Below are 12,911 nucleotides of genomic sequence, written 5' to 3'. Positions count from 1 at the left end.
GGATAGGACCAAATTTAAAAAGAAAATTTTAGGGGATGGAATAGGCTATAGGGAGGCAAAGAATGTGCGAGAGGTTATGAGGCAAGAGTAACAAGAGGGGAAAAGTAAGGGAGGCTTGGAGTCCAGCACATAGGAGTGGAAATGAGGAGCCAGAGTCAGGGTTTGGCTTGGAAACAGAGTAGAAGGGATTTGATGATGGGCTGTGTTCCTGGTTAAAAAGTGTGCGAGTGATGTTCAGCATGACTTTAGGGCTGTAGGTCTGAACACATGACTGAAGGGAGGGGCAGTCTGTTAACATGGGATGAGGGGCCTTTTACTTCCTGTAGGGCTGTTTCAGAGATAAAATGGGGAGAGAGATGTGAAGTACTCGACCTTGAACTTCCACATGTGGAGGGACAGAAGGGTGATGAGAAGCCAAAAACTACCTGGAGTGCTTAATTCTCACACACTCACTATGCTAATGCTCAAAATCAAAAGAAACAGTGTTGAGTTGAACTCGCTGGCATTTAGAAACCACTCTGTAGAATTATTCTGGATGGCCCAGTAGCTCATTCATGAAACCACAGCATCCAATCAAGATTCCCCAAGACTTCTGACTGTCTGCTCACATGCTAAAGCAGCTATAACCCAAGTCTCAGCTGTGTAACTTCAAGGCTCTCCCCTCACTATTTAAGCTGTGACTTTACTCTGACTTCCATGCTATAGGGCTTAACATCCTTACTACCTGTGTTTAAGTGGAAAAAAATGTTCACAAACATTGTGCATGTTCATGTATATCTCATGCATGTGTGTTTGAGGTGTGTGGGCCTCTAGAGTTCGGATATTACCCCTGGATATATCATTTCTCAGGTGTTGTCCTTTTTTTATTTTTTGAGACAAGTTCTCAGTAGCCTGCAGCTCACCAAGGAGGCTGGCTGCAAGTTCCTGAGACCGTGCTGTCTCTCTCACCCCAGTACTGAGATTACCACAGTGTGTCACTTCACCAAGCCTGGTTTTGTGGATATTGGTAATGACCTCAGTCTTTGTCCCTGCATGGCAAATCCTTTATAAAATGGGTCATCTCCCCCAGCTCCCAACAGAAATGCTTTTACTGTTCCTGACTCATTCCTTATGCAGCTAAGGCCATTTGTCCCAGTTTGGGCCATGTTGTTTCTGACTTGATGTTAGTGGATCCTTTGTCTACTCTTTGAGGCTGTTCTAGATTCTCTTGGTATATTCTTGGCAGGGAGCAATTTTTGAATGGCATCCTAGTGCTTCAATCATTGGGGAGCCTGATGGATATGCGCTAAGTATCTCCTCCACCATTCATACTGTGAAGGTAACCTAGAATGTGCTAGCACACCCACCAGCGAGTCCACAGAGAGGTTCCTGAATGTAAGTCATGTAGAGCTCTCTCTACAGAGCACATGAGGAGAATGTGAGAAGCTGGGCTTTGTTCAATGCAGAGAATAACACTGTGTTGAATATCTGCTTGGGAGTGACTGATAGTGTTTGGAAAGGGGTTCGAAGAAATCTGGCCTGCAGGCTGAGGCACTAACTCCACCAAGGACGTTATAAAGGTCATGTGAGGATGGTGCTTCTGTTCACTGATATCCTCTGGTCAGCTTCCTCCCCCATCTCTCATTCCCCACCTTCTTCTGCTTACTCACCCTCTGCTTCCTCTAATAGATATTTACTGTTTCTGAGTCAATGCTGTGGGAAAGATGGAGGATATTTCCTCAAATACTACAGGAGCCTGAAGATCAAACCTCAATTCTTTTTATCTGGAAACCAGGACTACATAGCTTGGAAAGAGAAGGGGTATTGGAGGAAAAAAAAATGTTCTTTATATTTCAGAAAAATGTACCGGGAGTGTGATAGGAAGGAGGAAAAACTGACCTCAAAAACACCCCTGAGTATGCATGTAGTATTTTGTGTTGACACACGTATGTGTTCATGTGCAGGTACTACTGTGTGTGTGTGTGTGTGTGTGTGTGTGTGCAAGAGGTATCTTCCTCAATCACTCTCCAGATTATTTTTTGAGACAGCTTTTTACATTGAACTTGGAGCTCTCCCAACTGACTAGACTAGTTGCCCAGTAAGCTCCAGGAATCCACCTGTTTCTGCTTGCCCAGTGTTGGGATTACAGATGAATACTGCTTCATGTAACGGTTTCTGTGGAGCCACAGTCTGCCAAATTATCTTTTAAGATGTGATCATGTTGCAAAGCAAGCAATCAAACTCATACTTGCACAATGAGCACTTTATTGATATGGATATTTCCTCAATACAAGTTTGTTTTTTTTTTTTTTTTTTTTGACATGGTTTGAGCATTCAGCTCAGGTTGACTTTTGAACTTGTGCCTTAGTCATATGATAAGATACCAAGTGAAATAAAGAAAACCTGGCTATACTCACTAGTGATGGCTGAGTACAGACTAAGTGTTAAGTAGCTGGTATCTTTCCTCACAGGCTTCTCACACTTCAGTCCCACCTCTGGCTTTGGGAATAGCCTGGTTTCAACAATACCATGTGTAACTTCTACAGGTTTAAGTCACGGGTGGCGTTCAGGGAGTGGTATCCAGCTTGTGAGCAGCCTTTGAAAGGCATCACAGGCAGCCACTGACCACATGATGTGGGCTCTGCAAGGATGTCCACTTGCTGTCCTGGTTGTTCCCTTAGACGTCTTGCAGGCTTCTTTTCGACTGGCACCTATGGCTGGCTAGCACTGGGTGTGGGGCTTCTTACTTCCATAGACTTCCAGGCCACATATGCAATCTTGAGTTTTCAAGAGGGTGGAGGGAAGTTTCCTAGTCACTTGAAGGTCATGGAGAATGACAGCCAGTCCACAAATGGCACTTCAGAGCATTTGACAAAGAGCCCAGTTTCTTCTGCTGTCTAGACTCTTCCCTCTTCATAATTATACTGCCCTGCTCCTCTGCAAAGAATCACATCTTAAAAGATAATTTAGCAGGTGGTGGCTCCACAGAAAACCAGTCATTCACAACCCTTTTGGTTAAAAAATAAAAAAACAGAAAAAACCAAAACAAAACAATGCTTTGCTCTGTAAAGTGAAACCACATTTCCCTATTCTTTTTGCTGTGCGTGAAGCTACTCAACTGATTATTCATGCAAACCTTCACAGAATGAAGGCCACACATACTCCATTTTGGAGGGTTATTATTTCAGTCAACCTGACATCACTTTTGACCTAGTTAGGCACTTGTTTAAACTTCATGAAGGTGGTTGTCCACACAGGTGAGAGGGAGGGACTCCTGGAGGCCTCTGGCAGGAACACAGAATCCAAAAGACCTCTCCAAGCACAAACCCCAGCATGCTGTGTTCAGCATGTTTTAACTGTTTTGAGGGAGTCTGCTTAGAGGTAGTGGGAAGTTATTCTCTTGATGGTATAAATGGAGACGCAGTAACTGTAGCTGAAGAAGCCTATGGGAACTGTCAATGCCATGGTCTTTAATTGCTGCTAGCAGGCACCTCCCAGCTCCTGCCACACAGTTCTCCAAATCCCTTTGGGTTTTGCTTAATTCATTTCTGCACTTCTAGAGATCCAAAACTGAGCCTTATATATGCCAGGCAAGTGATCTGTCCCCGAGGTATGTTCCCCTCTTCTGTTCTATTGCTGCCTCTGGAAATGAATGTACCCATATTTCAGATTGGGAAAGAAACACTTACCCAGAGTGCTTCATGTTTTGAGGCTTATCCATTCGGACAGCAAGTTTGATTTTGAGGTCTTGATCGGGGCAGTTTTTGGAGACTGTCATTTTGTGCCACTCAGATTGTTTGGGGCTATTTGGGGTGGGATGGAGGATAACCTGCAAGGAGAAAGCATACATTTCTGTCAGGAGACAGAAGCAGCACTCAGTCATGCTTGTTAGAGTCAGACACCTTGATGTGAAGCCATGCAACACTAGCCCATGCTCCATTGCTGAGACTGCTCCTTCATGAACTGTGGCTGGTTGAGATCACACAGTCACATCGATGGGACAAAATGCCCTCTGCCTTCTTTCTTTTTCCTCACTGGCTAAGTCTGTAGGAGCGAGGACCGTGATGTCATGGTGACATCATGGTGATATCATGGTCCTACTTTTGTTTTTCTGAAATTCAGAAGCAGTAGAGTAACCTAAGAGAGAGAACATTGTCCATCTCCCATTAACCATGTCAGTTATTGAGACGAGATGTGTTTTTAATAGACAGCTCTTAGCTACTCCTTCCTTTTCCATTTCTACAGTTTCACATTGCAAGAAGAGAAACACCTCAAAGCCTGTGGGGGATGGTAGAATAATGGGAAATGAGAGATGTAGATAGGGCAGGAGTCAATGTTGGGTCCCATTTGGGTCAGGGGTCAGTAGCACCTGGACTGGGACTTTTCTCTTCCAGCTCCTCATTGTGCTTTGGGTCGAAGAAGCTCCAAGTAGCCTCCATCTACCCCTGGAAAATGCCTTTTGGCAGCATGTCAGACACACTTTACTGGGTGCCACCTTAACTCTAGGGTTTGGAGGGTGGGGCAAAGCTAGGAGGATACCGAGGGCTCCATCACACTCCACTACTGGAAAGTAGTTTTGATCAAATAGCCCAATACAGCATGCTAGAATTTTATGTTGTATCTGTTACTTGACATAAGAGGAACCTACAGGTGATTTAAAGACTATGAGAAGACATGTGAGTACAGCGCCAATGTACATAATGGATGGAGCACCTGGGATTTGCGACCTGCAGGGCCTCCCGGCAGCAGTCCCAGAGGGGGCTGAGTGACAGTGACACAAGTGGTGTTACTCAGCTATCTTTAGGGACAGGTGCCAAACCAGAGAGCTACAGGGCTCTATTACCCCATGCCTGACATTCTGACTGACAGTCCCTTTGAACTGAAGGCACAATGCTACCAGGCCAGGGACTGGTCCCAGTGTTTCCTTGCTATTTGCCAGGACTCAGCTTGCTAATGAAATCTGCAAGCTAGTTCTGAGAGTGGTGTCTAGAGAATTCTTTGAAACATTTTTAAAGTTTACTTATTTATTATTTATGTGAGTGTGTGACTACGTGACTGTGTGTTCTACAATGTGTGTAGTGTGTGTGTATGTGTGTATAGTACATATGTATGAGTGTATAGTGTGTGAGTATGTATGTGTGTAAGGTATGCATAATGTGTGTATGTGTGGTGTGTATATATAGTGTATGTATACGTGCATAGTGTGTGTGGTGTGTATGTGTGTGTGGTGTGTATGTGTGTAGTGTGAGTAATGTGTGTTTTCTGTATATATGTGTATGTGGGGGTTATGTATGTGTATGTATGTGTGTAGTGAGTATAATGTGTGTGTATGTGTGTGTGCATGCATAGGTTAGAAAAAACAGTGCAGAACTCAGTTCTCCCACTCTGTGGGATCTGAGGCTTGACATCTGGGTGTCACACTTGGTATTAAGTGCCTGACGGTCCATCTCACTGGTCTCTGCAGTGGAGTTTTGTAACTCCAAATGCATCTTTGTCCTTGTTTGGAGACAGAGGGAAGGGAGCTATCCATCCAGCTGTGTCCTCAGTCAGACTGGTGGGAGAGAGGGTCAGGAGGAGCATGCTGGCAAGAGCACCATGACCAGGCCAGTGGCAAGAAAGGCCTTGGCTTCCTTATGTTCCTGTTGGCCTGGTAAAGTCATAGCTGGAGCAGCACCCTGTACACGGAGAGCTTGTTAACAGCCCTCCACCACATAGATCCCGGTTCAATTCCCACTGGCAATATGGTGTCCATTCAAAATGCAGATGGCCACTTCCTCACTGGCCACTCCACAGAGCCTTCTATTGGGCTCCTTTGCATTCGCTCTCTGGAATTACAGGGTGGATGGAGAGATGGGGTTCTTCTGTCTCCATTTTCAGCCCTCCAAGTTCAAGATGGGCTAGAGTCCCCCTCCTGTGTGTCAGCACCTTGGGAGGGCAAGGGACCTTCTAAATGTGTGGGAGCCACAGGGTGAGTTCTCATCTTACCTGGGTATCCCAGGCTGCAGACTGAGCACTCTGTTTTCTTTGCTGAAGCCATATGTGATGTGCTTTGCTGTGTGGATGTGAACTGGCAGCCACAACCCAGCCCCTCAGGAGGCTGCTTGTAAGCCATCAGGGCTTCTCCTCAGGCTGGGGCTGCCACGCCCTGGCTTTTTATCAGGCTGATTTCTGGCCTGGGCCTATCTCTCTTTCCCTATCTGTTTGAATCTCCTGAGAATGGCATCCCCACTTCACAGAGGGACCACCTCTTGCTGTGTGCTTTCCTCCCAGGACTTAGGCAGAACAATTCCCACACTGTGCTGTAACTTCTGGCTTTGATGCCTGTGTCCTGTAATGTTGCAGATGAGAGCTTTCTTCCTGAGTTTGCTCCCGTTTACCCTGTCTGCAGCAGTAATGGTCAGACCCAGCAGGCCTATCACTGTGCCTGTTCTATTAAAAAGGGTATATACTCATATATAATCATATATACCATGATCTCTCTGAGTCTCTTGTTCACTTAGATAGGATTCATTTGGTTAAAACTGTGGAAAAATGTGTAAATCCTTCCCACATAGACACACTGGAGCTGGAACTGGAGGTGAGGGCAGGCCTGGGTGGTGGCAACCTCTCCCTACCCTCAAGGAATTCTTTCTTTCTTTCTTCCTTTCTTCCTTTCTTCCTTTCTTCCTTTCTTCCTTTCTTCCTTCCTTCCTTCCTTCCTTCCTCTCTTTCTCTCTCTTTCAAGTATATTAAAAAAGATTCATTTTTTTAAGAAAAATTTGATGTACAGGAGACATAAATCAGGTGAATACGTGAAATATGGCTAAAGGGACGAAGCTAACCCCAGGTCCCTGGAGAAAGGTTCTGCTCAGCTTGGTAGAGTTGTCTCAATAGAGCACTCTATATGATCTACTGAATGGCTGAACTTGAAAAAGATGGTGCCACCATGTCCCCCAGTTGTACCTTCAGAGCTATCACCTGCAGAGGGCACCAGCCCAACAGAACATGGCCAGTCAGCAGAGGGCCAGGCTGACCTACATTAGGAAGCAGAGAGTTCCTGAAGCATGAAGGAAGAAAAAGTGAACGTCTAGGCACCTAGATGCAAGTATCTGTGTGAAGAGCAACAAGCTCTAGGCCTCCATCACCCCAGCAGAGCCCTGCCATATTTATTTCTCCACAGGGGCAATGCAGCTGAAGATGACTGGTGAGATGCCTATATTCCTTTTCTGGCAAGTTACTTTATCCTTTATCATGTGGGCTTCATGAGTTTCTGACTTGGGAACACTTATGAAGTCCCTGAAGGGCTGAGCCTAATAACATCCCTAGCTCAGCATCCTAGGGGCTGGTAATTGGGGTTGCTGGGCTCTCTGTGCCTCAGTAACTGAATGCATGTGGTGGGTGTGTTTAGCACTGGCTAAGAAGGGAGAGTCTTTCTGGACAGGAGCACACTGTAGCCTGCTTTACTCTGTTATCTCTTCCTGATGTATATGTATATGTATGTGTATGTGTATGTGTATGTGTATGTGTATGTGTATGTGTATGTGTATGTGTATGTGTATGTGTATGTGTATGTGTATGTGTATGTGTATATGTATATGTATCTCTCTCTCATATATGATGTATATCTCATATATGATGTATATGTATGTATATATTCATTTTACACCTAACTATGTGTGACATCTTAGCGCATTGCATTGTGGCCTGTTTCCAGGGCAGTAAAGAGGACTTTGCTTGTGGTTATTAATGGATCAGTCGCTTGGTTCACTGATACCCAGGCTTGTGGGTCTGCCTCCAACAACAGGTCTCGAACCTACCATTAACAAAATATTCTCCACATTGGGGTAATCAGAACACTTCAATTATTTATATTCTGAATGTCCCTGTTAAAACATGGATTGATTTATTTTTACTCCTCTTTTATCTTATTATGTTGATTTTAATGTTGTCAGGAGCTTAGGCAGTTTAATACCAATGAATTTAGTTAAGCTAGTCAGCAGCATTGCACATCTTTGCTATAAATAATGTCTGAGTGTGTGGTTCAGGAGTCTCCCCAGCCTGTCTTCTGAATCACACTTGCTCTCCAGAGTTTATGGAGGAGACCCTGTGGCTCAGAGAGGTTGAGAAACTGGCTCAAGGTCTCACAGCTAACAGCATAATCCAGAACGTAGTTCCAAATGTCTGCCCCTCAGTACTTATAGAGCTGCATCTTCATGACTTTGGGGCAGAAAGGTAACAGCAGATACCCCTGTCTGTGCTCTGTCCGGAGGCCCTTGCCGCACTCACCCGCCCGAGTTCCTTGTCTTCCAAGGCCAGGACACCAGTGCTCTCTGTGAATAGCTTTACTTTAACAGCTGGCAGCGCATGGGTTGTGGAGAAGTCGCCTTGAGTGCCCCAGCTGTGGAGAGAATATTAGAGTCAGTGTAGACAGGCACCCCTCAACAACGGGTAGTTCTCTGTCTCCCCAAGAAGAGCAAATGCAGGGTTAACCCAAGGCAGAGCAGACTGTCACACCCACTCCCAGTGCCCCCAAAGCTGCCAGAGCAACGGAAAGTGTTGATTAACTTGTAAGATGGGAAAAAAAAAAAAAAAAAAAAAAGAGGCAGATGCTCTCGAAGCTGCCATGGGCCTTCCCAGAGTGCCTTGCAGTCAGCACTGGAGGAAATCAGAATTTCCCACTGTTGCTCCCTTCTCAGCAAACAGCAGCACACATTCGCCAGCCTTTCAACTCAGCCCTGGAAAGCCAGCTTCATGGATAGTGGAATTTTGGACCTTGAGACTATGCTAACTCCTGACCTTACAGAGAGACTTGGGTGGGGATACATGGGTCACAGGTTGGAACTACTCTCCAGGAAAAGTGGAAAACAGGACTGAGTGGAGCTCCACCTACAAGAAGGTCTGCAGAAGTACAGGGGTGCTCTTCCCTGTTCATGATTTCGGTAGCCAAGTCTCAGCCACAGAAGAGAATCTGTTTTACTCAGCATGTGGGTGGAGCAAAGGGCGTGGCTCACATTGGGACGTGGCCTCTCAGTTGTGCTTTCTTTACTCACCAGCATCATGCTCAGAGACCACCCCCACTCCACCACCATCCCCGCCCCGCCTCCATCCATTACGTAGTTGCAAATGGAGTACCTTGTGGACCTGCTGTGATATGCACTGAGCCTGTCTTACCCTTCCATGTCACTCCAAGCACTGTTAAAAGGCACAACCCTGACCCTTCCCTAGGTCCTCCTTCTCACCTGCTTCCTTCATGGGTCTTCTGCCTTTGCCACCTCTGGTCTGCTTGTCATTTTGATCTCACAGTCTAAGCTGGGTCCAGGTATCAACCTGTCTTCAGTACAGCAGGCATTGCAACCCCCAGTGATGTGAGGTTAACCGACACAGCCCTGTTTGGTTTTGGTTCTTTTAGCTCTGTGAGCACCAGGTCTCTGCTGTTCATTTATATCCCAGCCCTTAGAACTTAGCATGGTGCTTCATACATAGGAGGCATGGAATAAATATTTTTGAATGAATAAATAATGCCAAATATATGTTCTTTTACAGGGCCAGAAAATAGTACAGACAACAGCTTTCATCTACAGATTGTTTTTGCATTATGTGATCAATTTCCCATACCGTCAGGCATTTGCTAACATCTAAATTTATTGCCTACAGTGTTACATTGTATAAATACATTGAGGCTTACATAACTATTAGTCTATTATAGCAAACAAGTTGGTTAGAGGGTACTTTAAGAATTTGCCTCTGATTATTTTCTAGATTAAAGACTTAGATGGGAGATGATTCTTCCTCAGGGAACACCTTTATTACTTATGTACAGTGGTGAACATACTCAAGGTCTGTGATACCTACTCCACAGGCGTTTTATGTAAAAAGAACAACCATCCTACATCTGGAGTTGAGTATAAACCAAGGGTACTGTTGTAACTTCGCACAGGACATTGCTTCTATGGCCTATTTGGGCATTATTGTTTTATGAGTAGTCTTTAAAAGGATTTCTATATTTTGGTTTCATGTGTACGAGTTCTTTGCTTGCATGTAAGCATGTGCACTGCGGATGTGTTTGGGGCATACACAAGCCAGAAGAGAGAGTTGGGTCCTTGAGAACTGTGTTAAGGATGGTTGTGAGCTGCCACGGAGTGCTGGGAAGTGAACCTGGGTCCTCTGCTAGAACAATGGGTTTCTGGAATGATGATCTATCTCTTCAGCCCTCAGGGGTATTTGTTTGACTATTAGGGTATGTCACATTTTACTCTGTGTCTTATGTCTGCTTTTGTTTCTTCTTTCATAAAACTGTAGAAACACGACTGCTAGTCTCAGTTTTGTACTTCACAAAGTAAATTCCATGCACTAAACTAAGAGGAACTGTGAGCTTAGGAAGAGTGGGTAGATCACCAGAGTAGTGGGAAGGAAGGACCTGGGTCTGGAAGATCAACGTGTGTGAAGCCGCTGCTGCTTCAGCCTTCCCAGGAGCTCGATTTCAGGCCTGTCCCACCTGTGCAGCTGGAGCTGCCTGGGCCATAGGGACATCCTAGGCTGTTTAGTAGAAAGCAACCCAGTTTTCCTGGACTTCTGAAGCTCCCCAAGGATGCCTTGCTCATTGGTGTGTAAAATAACCCAGACTGGGGGGCAGCAAGGTGCTTAAGAGACCCAGAAGCTGAATAACCAAATAAGCCATTAGAGTCAACTGCTTTCCTACTGGGAGTTTTGACTCACATCAAGTAGTCAGGTCACAGATGAACCCCAATTTATTTATCAGGCTTTAAAAATAATAACCTGGCCCAGTGAAGCAGGGGAAATAAAAGATTCTATTCTAACCAAGACTAGCTACATGATCTTCAGGGAGAAGTCTCTCTCTCTCTCTCTCTCTCTCTCTCTCTCTCTCTCTCTCTCTCTCTCTCTCTCTTTCTCTCGTGCATGCACACACACTCACAAACATACAGAGCCAAGCGCAGACAGAGACACATATACACATGCACACATAGGCACACAAATAGACACACACATACACACACACAGAGGCACACATGGATAGACTCTAGACACACAAGCATAAACATGTTTAAAATAATGTGAAAACATCAAGGATTTTTTTTCCTCAGTACTTTCTCTGCCCCACTCTGTTGGGGGACTTCATTTCACAAATACTTTCACAGATAAAAATCACCATGAACTGCAAGATGGCCACAGGAGAAGACTAAAGCAAAATATGCCCTTCCTGAGCCAAAGGCACTGCAGATTCCTTGCCCCAGGCCTCTGAAGCCAGCACTAAGTGAATCGCCCTGGGGTGGCAGATGGCTGTGCAGTGAGTATAGGCTATCCCAGGCTGTTGACAGGAAACTTCTGTGCTTCCTAAAGGAAGGATTGGGTTCAGTGAAGGCTACTGCAGGCTCCTTCCTATCATGGAGGATTAATTCTCAGGCCCTTCTTAGAATTATGAAAATGTCTACTTTTTGTCTTTTTCCAGCGTGTGCAAGGACTGGCTTTTTTATTATAATTGGTACCCAGACAGCCCCATGCATGTTACCTATTTTAGAAGCACTATAAATTATATTTACATATTATCTTTTTTAAAAACCTGCTAGATAATCTATGAAGTGTCTACACTTATGAACCCATAGTCACATAGATTCTGTACTGCATGCTACAACACTCATAGGAAGTAAATGGCAGTCTAATTACACATGGTTATGTCCCATCCTCCCTTCGATTCTCCACATACATTCTTGGGTACTTTAATCAATTATCCCTGCATCTTTGGGGAAGCTCCATTTGGAGACTCCTGGGATTTTGAGTCACCTTGAAGTGGCTCAGTTTCTTCCTCTGTAACTATGGGTTCATAAGTGTAGACATTTCACAGGATAGTTTACAGGCTTTTAAAAAACTGATATGCAAATATAACTCATAATGCTTCTAAATAGATAATCTGGCTAGCATGGAGCTGCCTAGGTACCAATTATGATAAAGGAGCCAGTTCTTGCCAGAGCTGGATAAAGACAAAGGGTAGACATTTTCATACTCCACCCACCACAGGATAGAGGCATAGGTCTGAGAATTAGGCCTTCTTGATAGGAGACAGCCTGCAGTAGCCGTCACTGACTCGCCCTTGCTGAGCTTTAGCCTTGGATTTATTGCCCATGTTTAATGTACTTTTCCACAATGCTATATTTGACACATGGACAAATTAGCTGGTGGAGATGTGTTATAAACTTTTGTGTTTTAGTGGACCATGCATCAATAAATAAGTCTATTTCTCTTTGCTGTGTTTTCTCTGCCCTTTTCTCTTGCTGTGCAATTGACTATAGCTGCTAAGATGAAAACCTTTTAAAAGCTTCCCAGAATGAAAATACCACTGCACTCTTATTTGGAAAGACCAGAGGCTGATAATATTTATCAAGCCAAGGTTAGAAGGTTAACTGATTGACTTCCATCTGCACACAAGGTAGATAAAATTCAATGGGTAAGGCGTCCTTTCTCTGTGAGTCTGTTACCAATGACACCATAGTGACCTGTTCAGTTAGCTTGCAAAAAATGATAAGGCCACCAATTACAGAGGGCTTATGTTTGCCAAGACCCTTGCCTAGTACTTTGTATGGATCAGCACATTTAAGCGTCCTGATAGATCACCCCAGTTGCATCACAATTTTATAGATAGGGAAAGTTACACTTGAGGATGTTATGTAATTGCACCAGAATATCAGGCCACTTCCAATAGAGGATTTAAACTCTTGAGGGTTTTTTCCCTCAAATCCGCACTATTGAACCCAAAGGCCTCTATCTCTCAGGCACTCTTAATGCATTAATGCCCCATGGTCTGACAGGTACATCTGTGTCTTCCTCTGCACACACTGAGGTGTTAGGAGGAAAGTGACATTTTCAGTACATCCTATTGCCTGCACCAAGAACAGTGGTAAGTCAACTACTACAAATACATTTTTGATTTTTAACTAGAA

At 44.6% G+C, this 12,911-nt stretch overlaps 1 protein-coding gene across 14 annotated transcripts in view; it reads right to left on the bottom strand.

Annotated features, from left to right (window-relative positions):
* Positions 1–12,911, bottom strand: part of Cadps (calcium dependent secretion activator) — a 454,319-nt gene that overhangs the window by 166,694 nt on the left and 274,714 nt on the right. For all 14 annotated transcript variants that reach the window (XM_021182627.3, XM_029468976.2, XM_085828366.1 and 11 more), the window contains exons 7-8: positions 8,245–8,356; positions 3,669–3,808 (exon numbers count right to left, since the gene is read on the bottom strand). In XM_021182627.3, the coding sequence (XP_021038286.1) occupies positions 3,669–3,808; positions 8,245–8,356 (252 nt within the window). The remainder of the gene's footprint in view (positions 1–3,668; positions 3,809–8,244; positions 8,357–12,911) is intronic.

The sequence above is a fragment of the Mus caroli genome, unplaced genomic scaffold (assembly GCF_978045245.1).
Source record: "Mus caroli unplaced genomic scaffold, Mus_caroli_1 scaffold_12, whole genome shotgun sequence".
NCBI classification, from domain to species: domain Eukaryota; kingdom Metazoa; phylum Chordata; class Mammalia; order Rodentia; family Muridae; genus Mus; species Mus caroli.
This window is presented reverse-complemented; position numbering and strand designations above follow the sequence as displayed.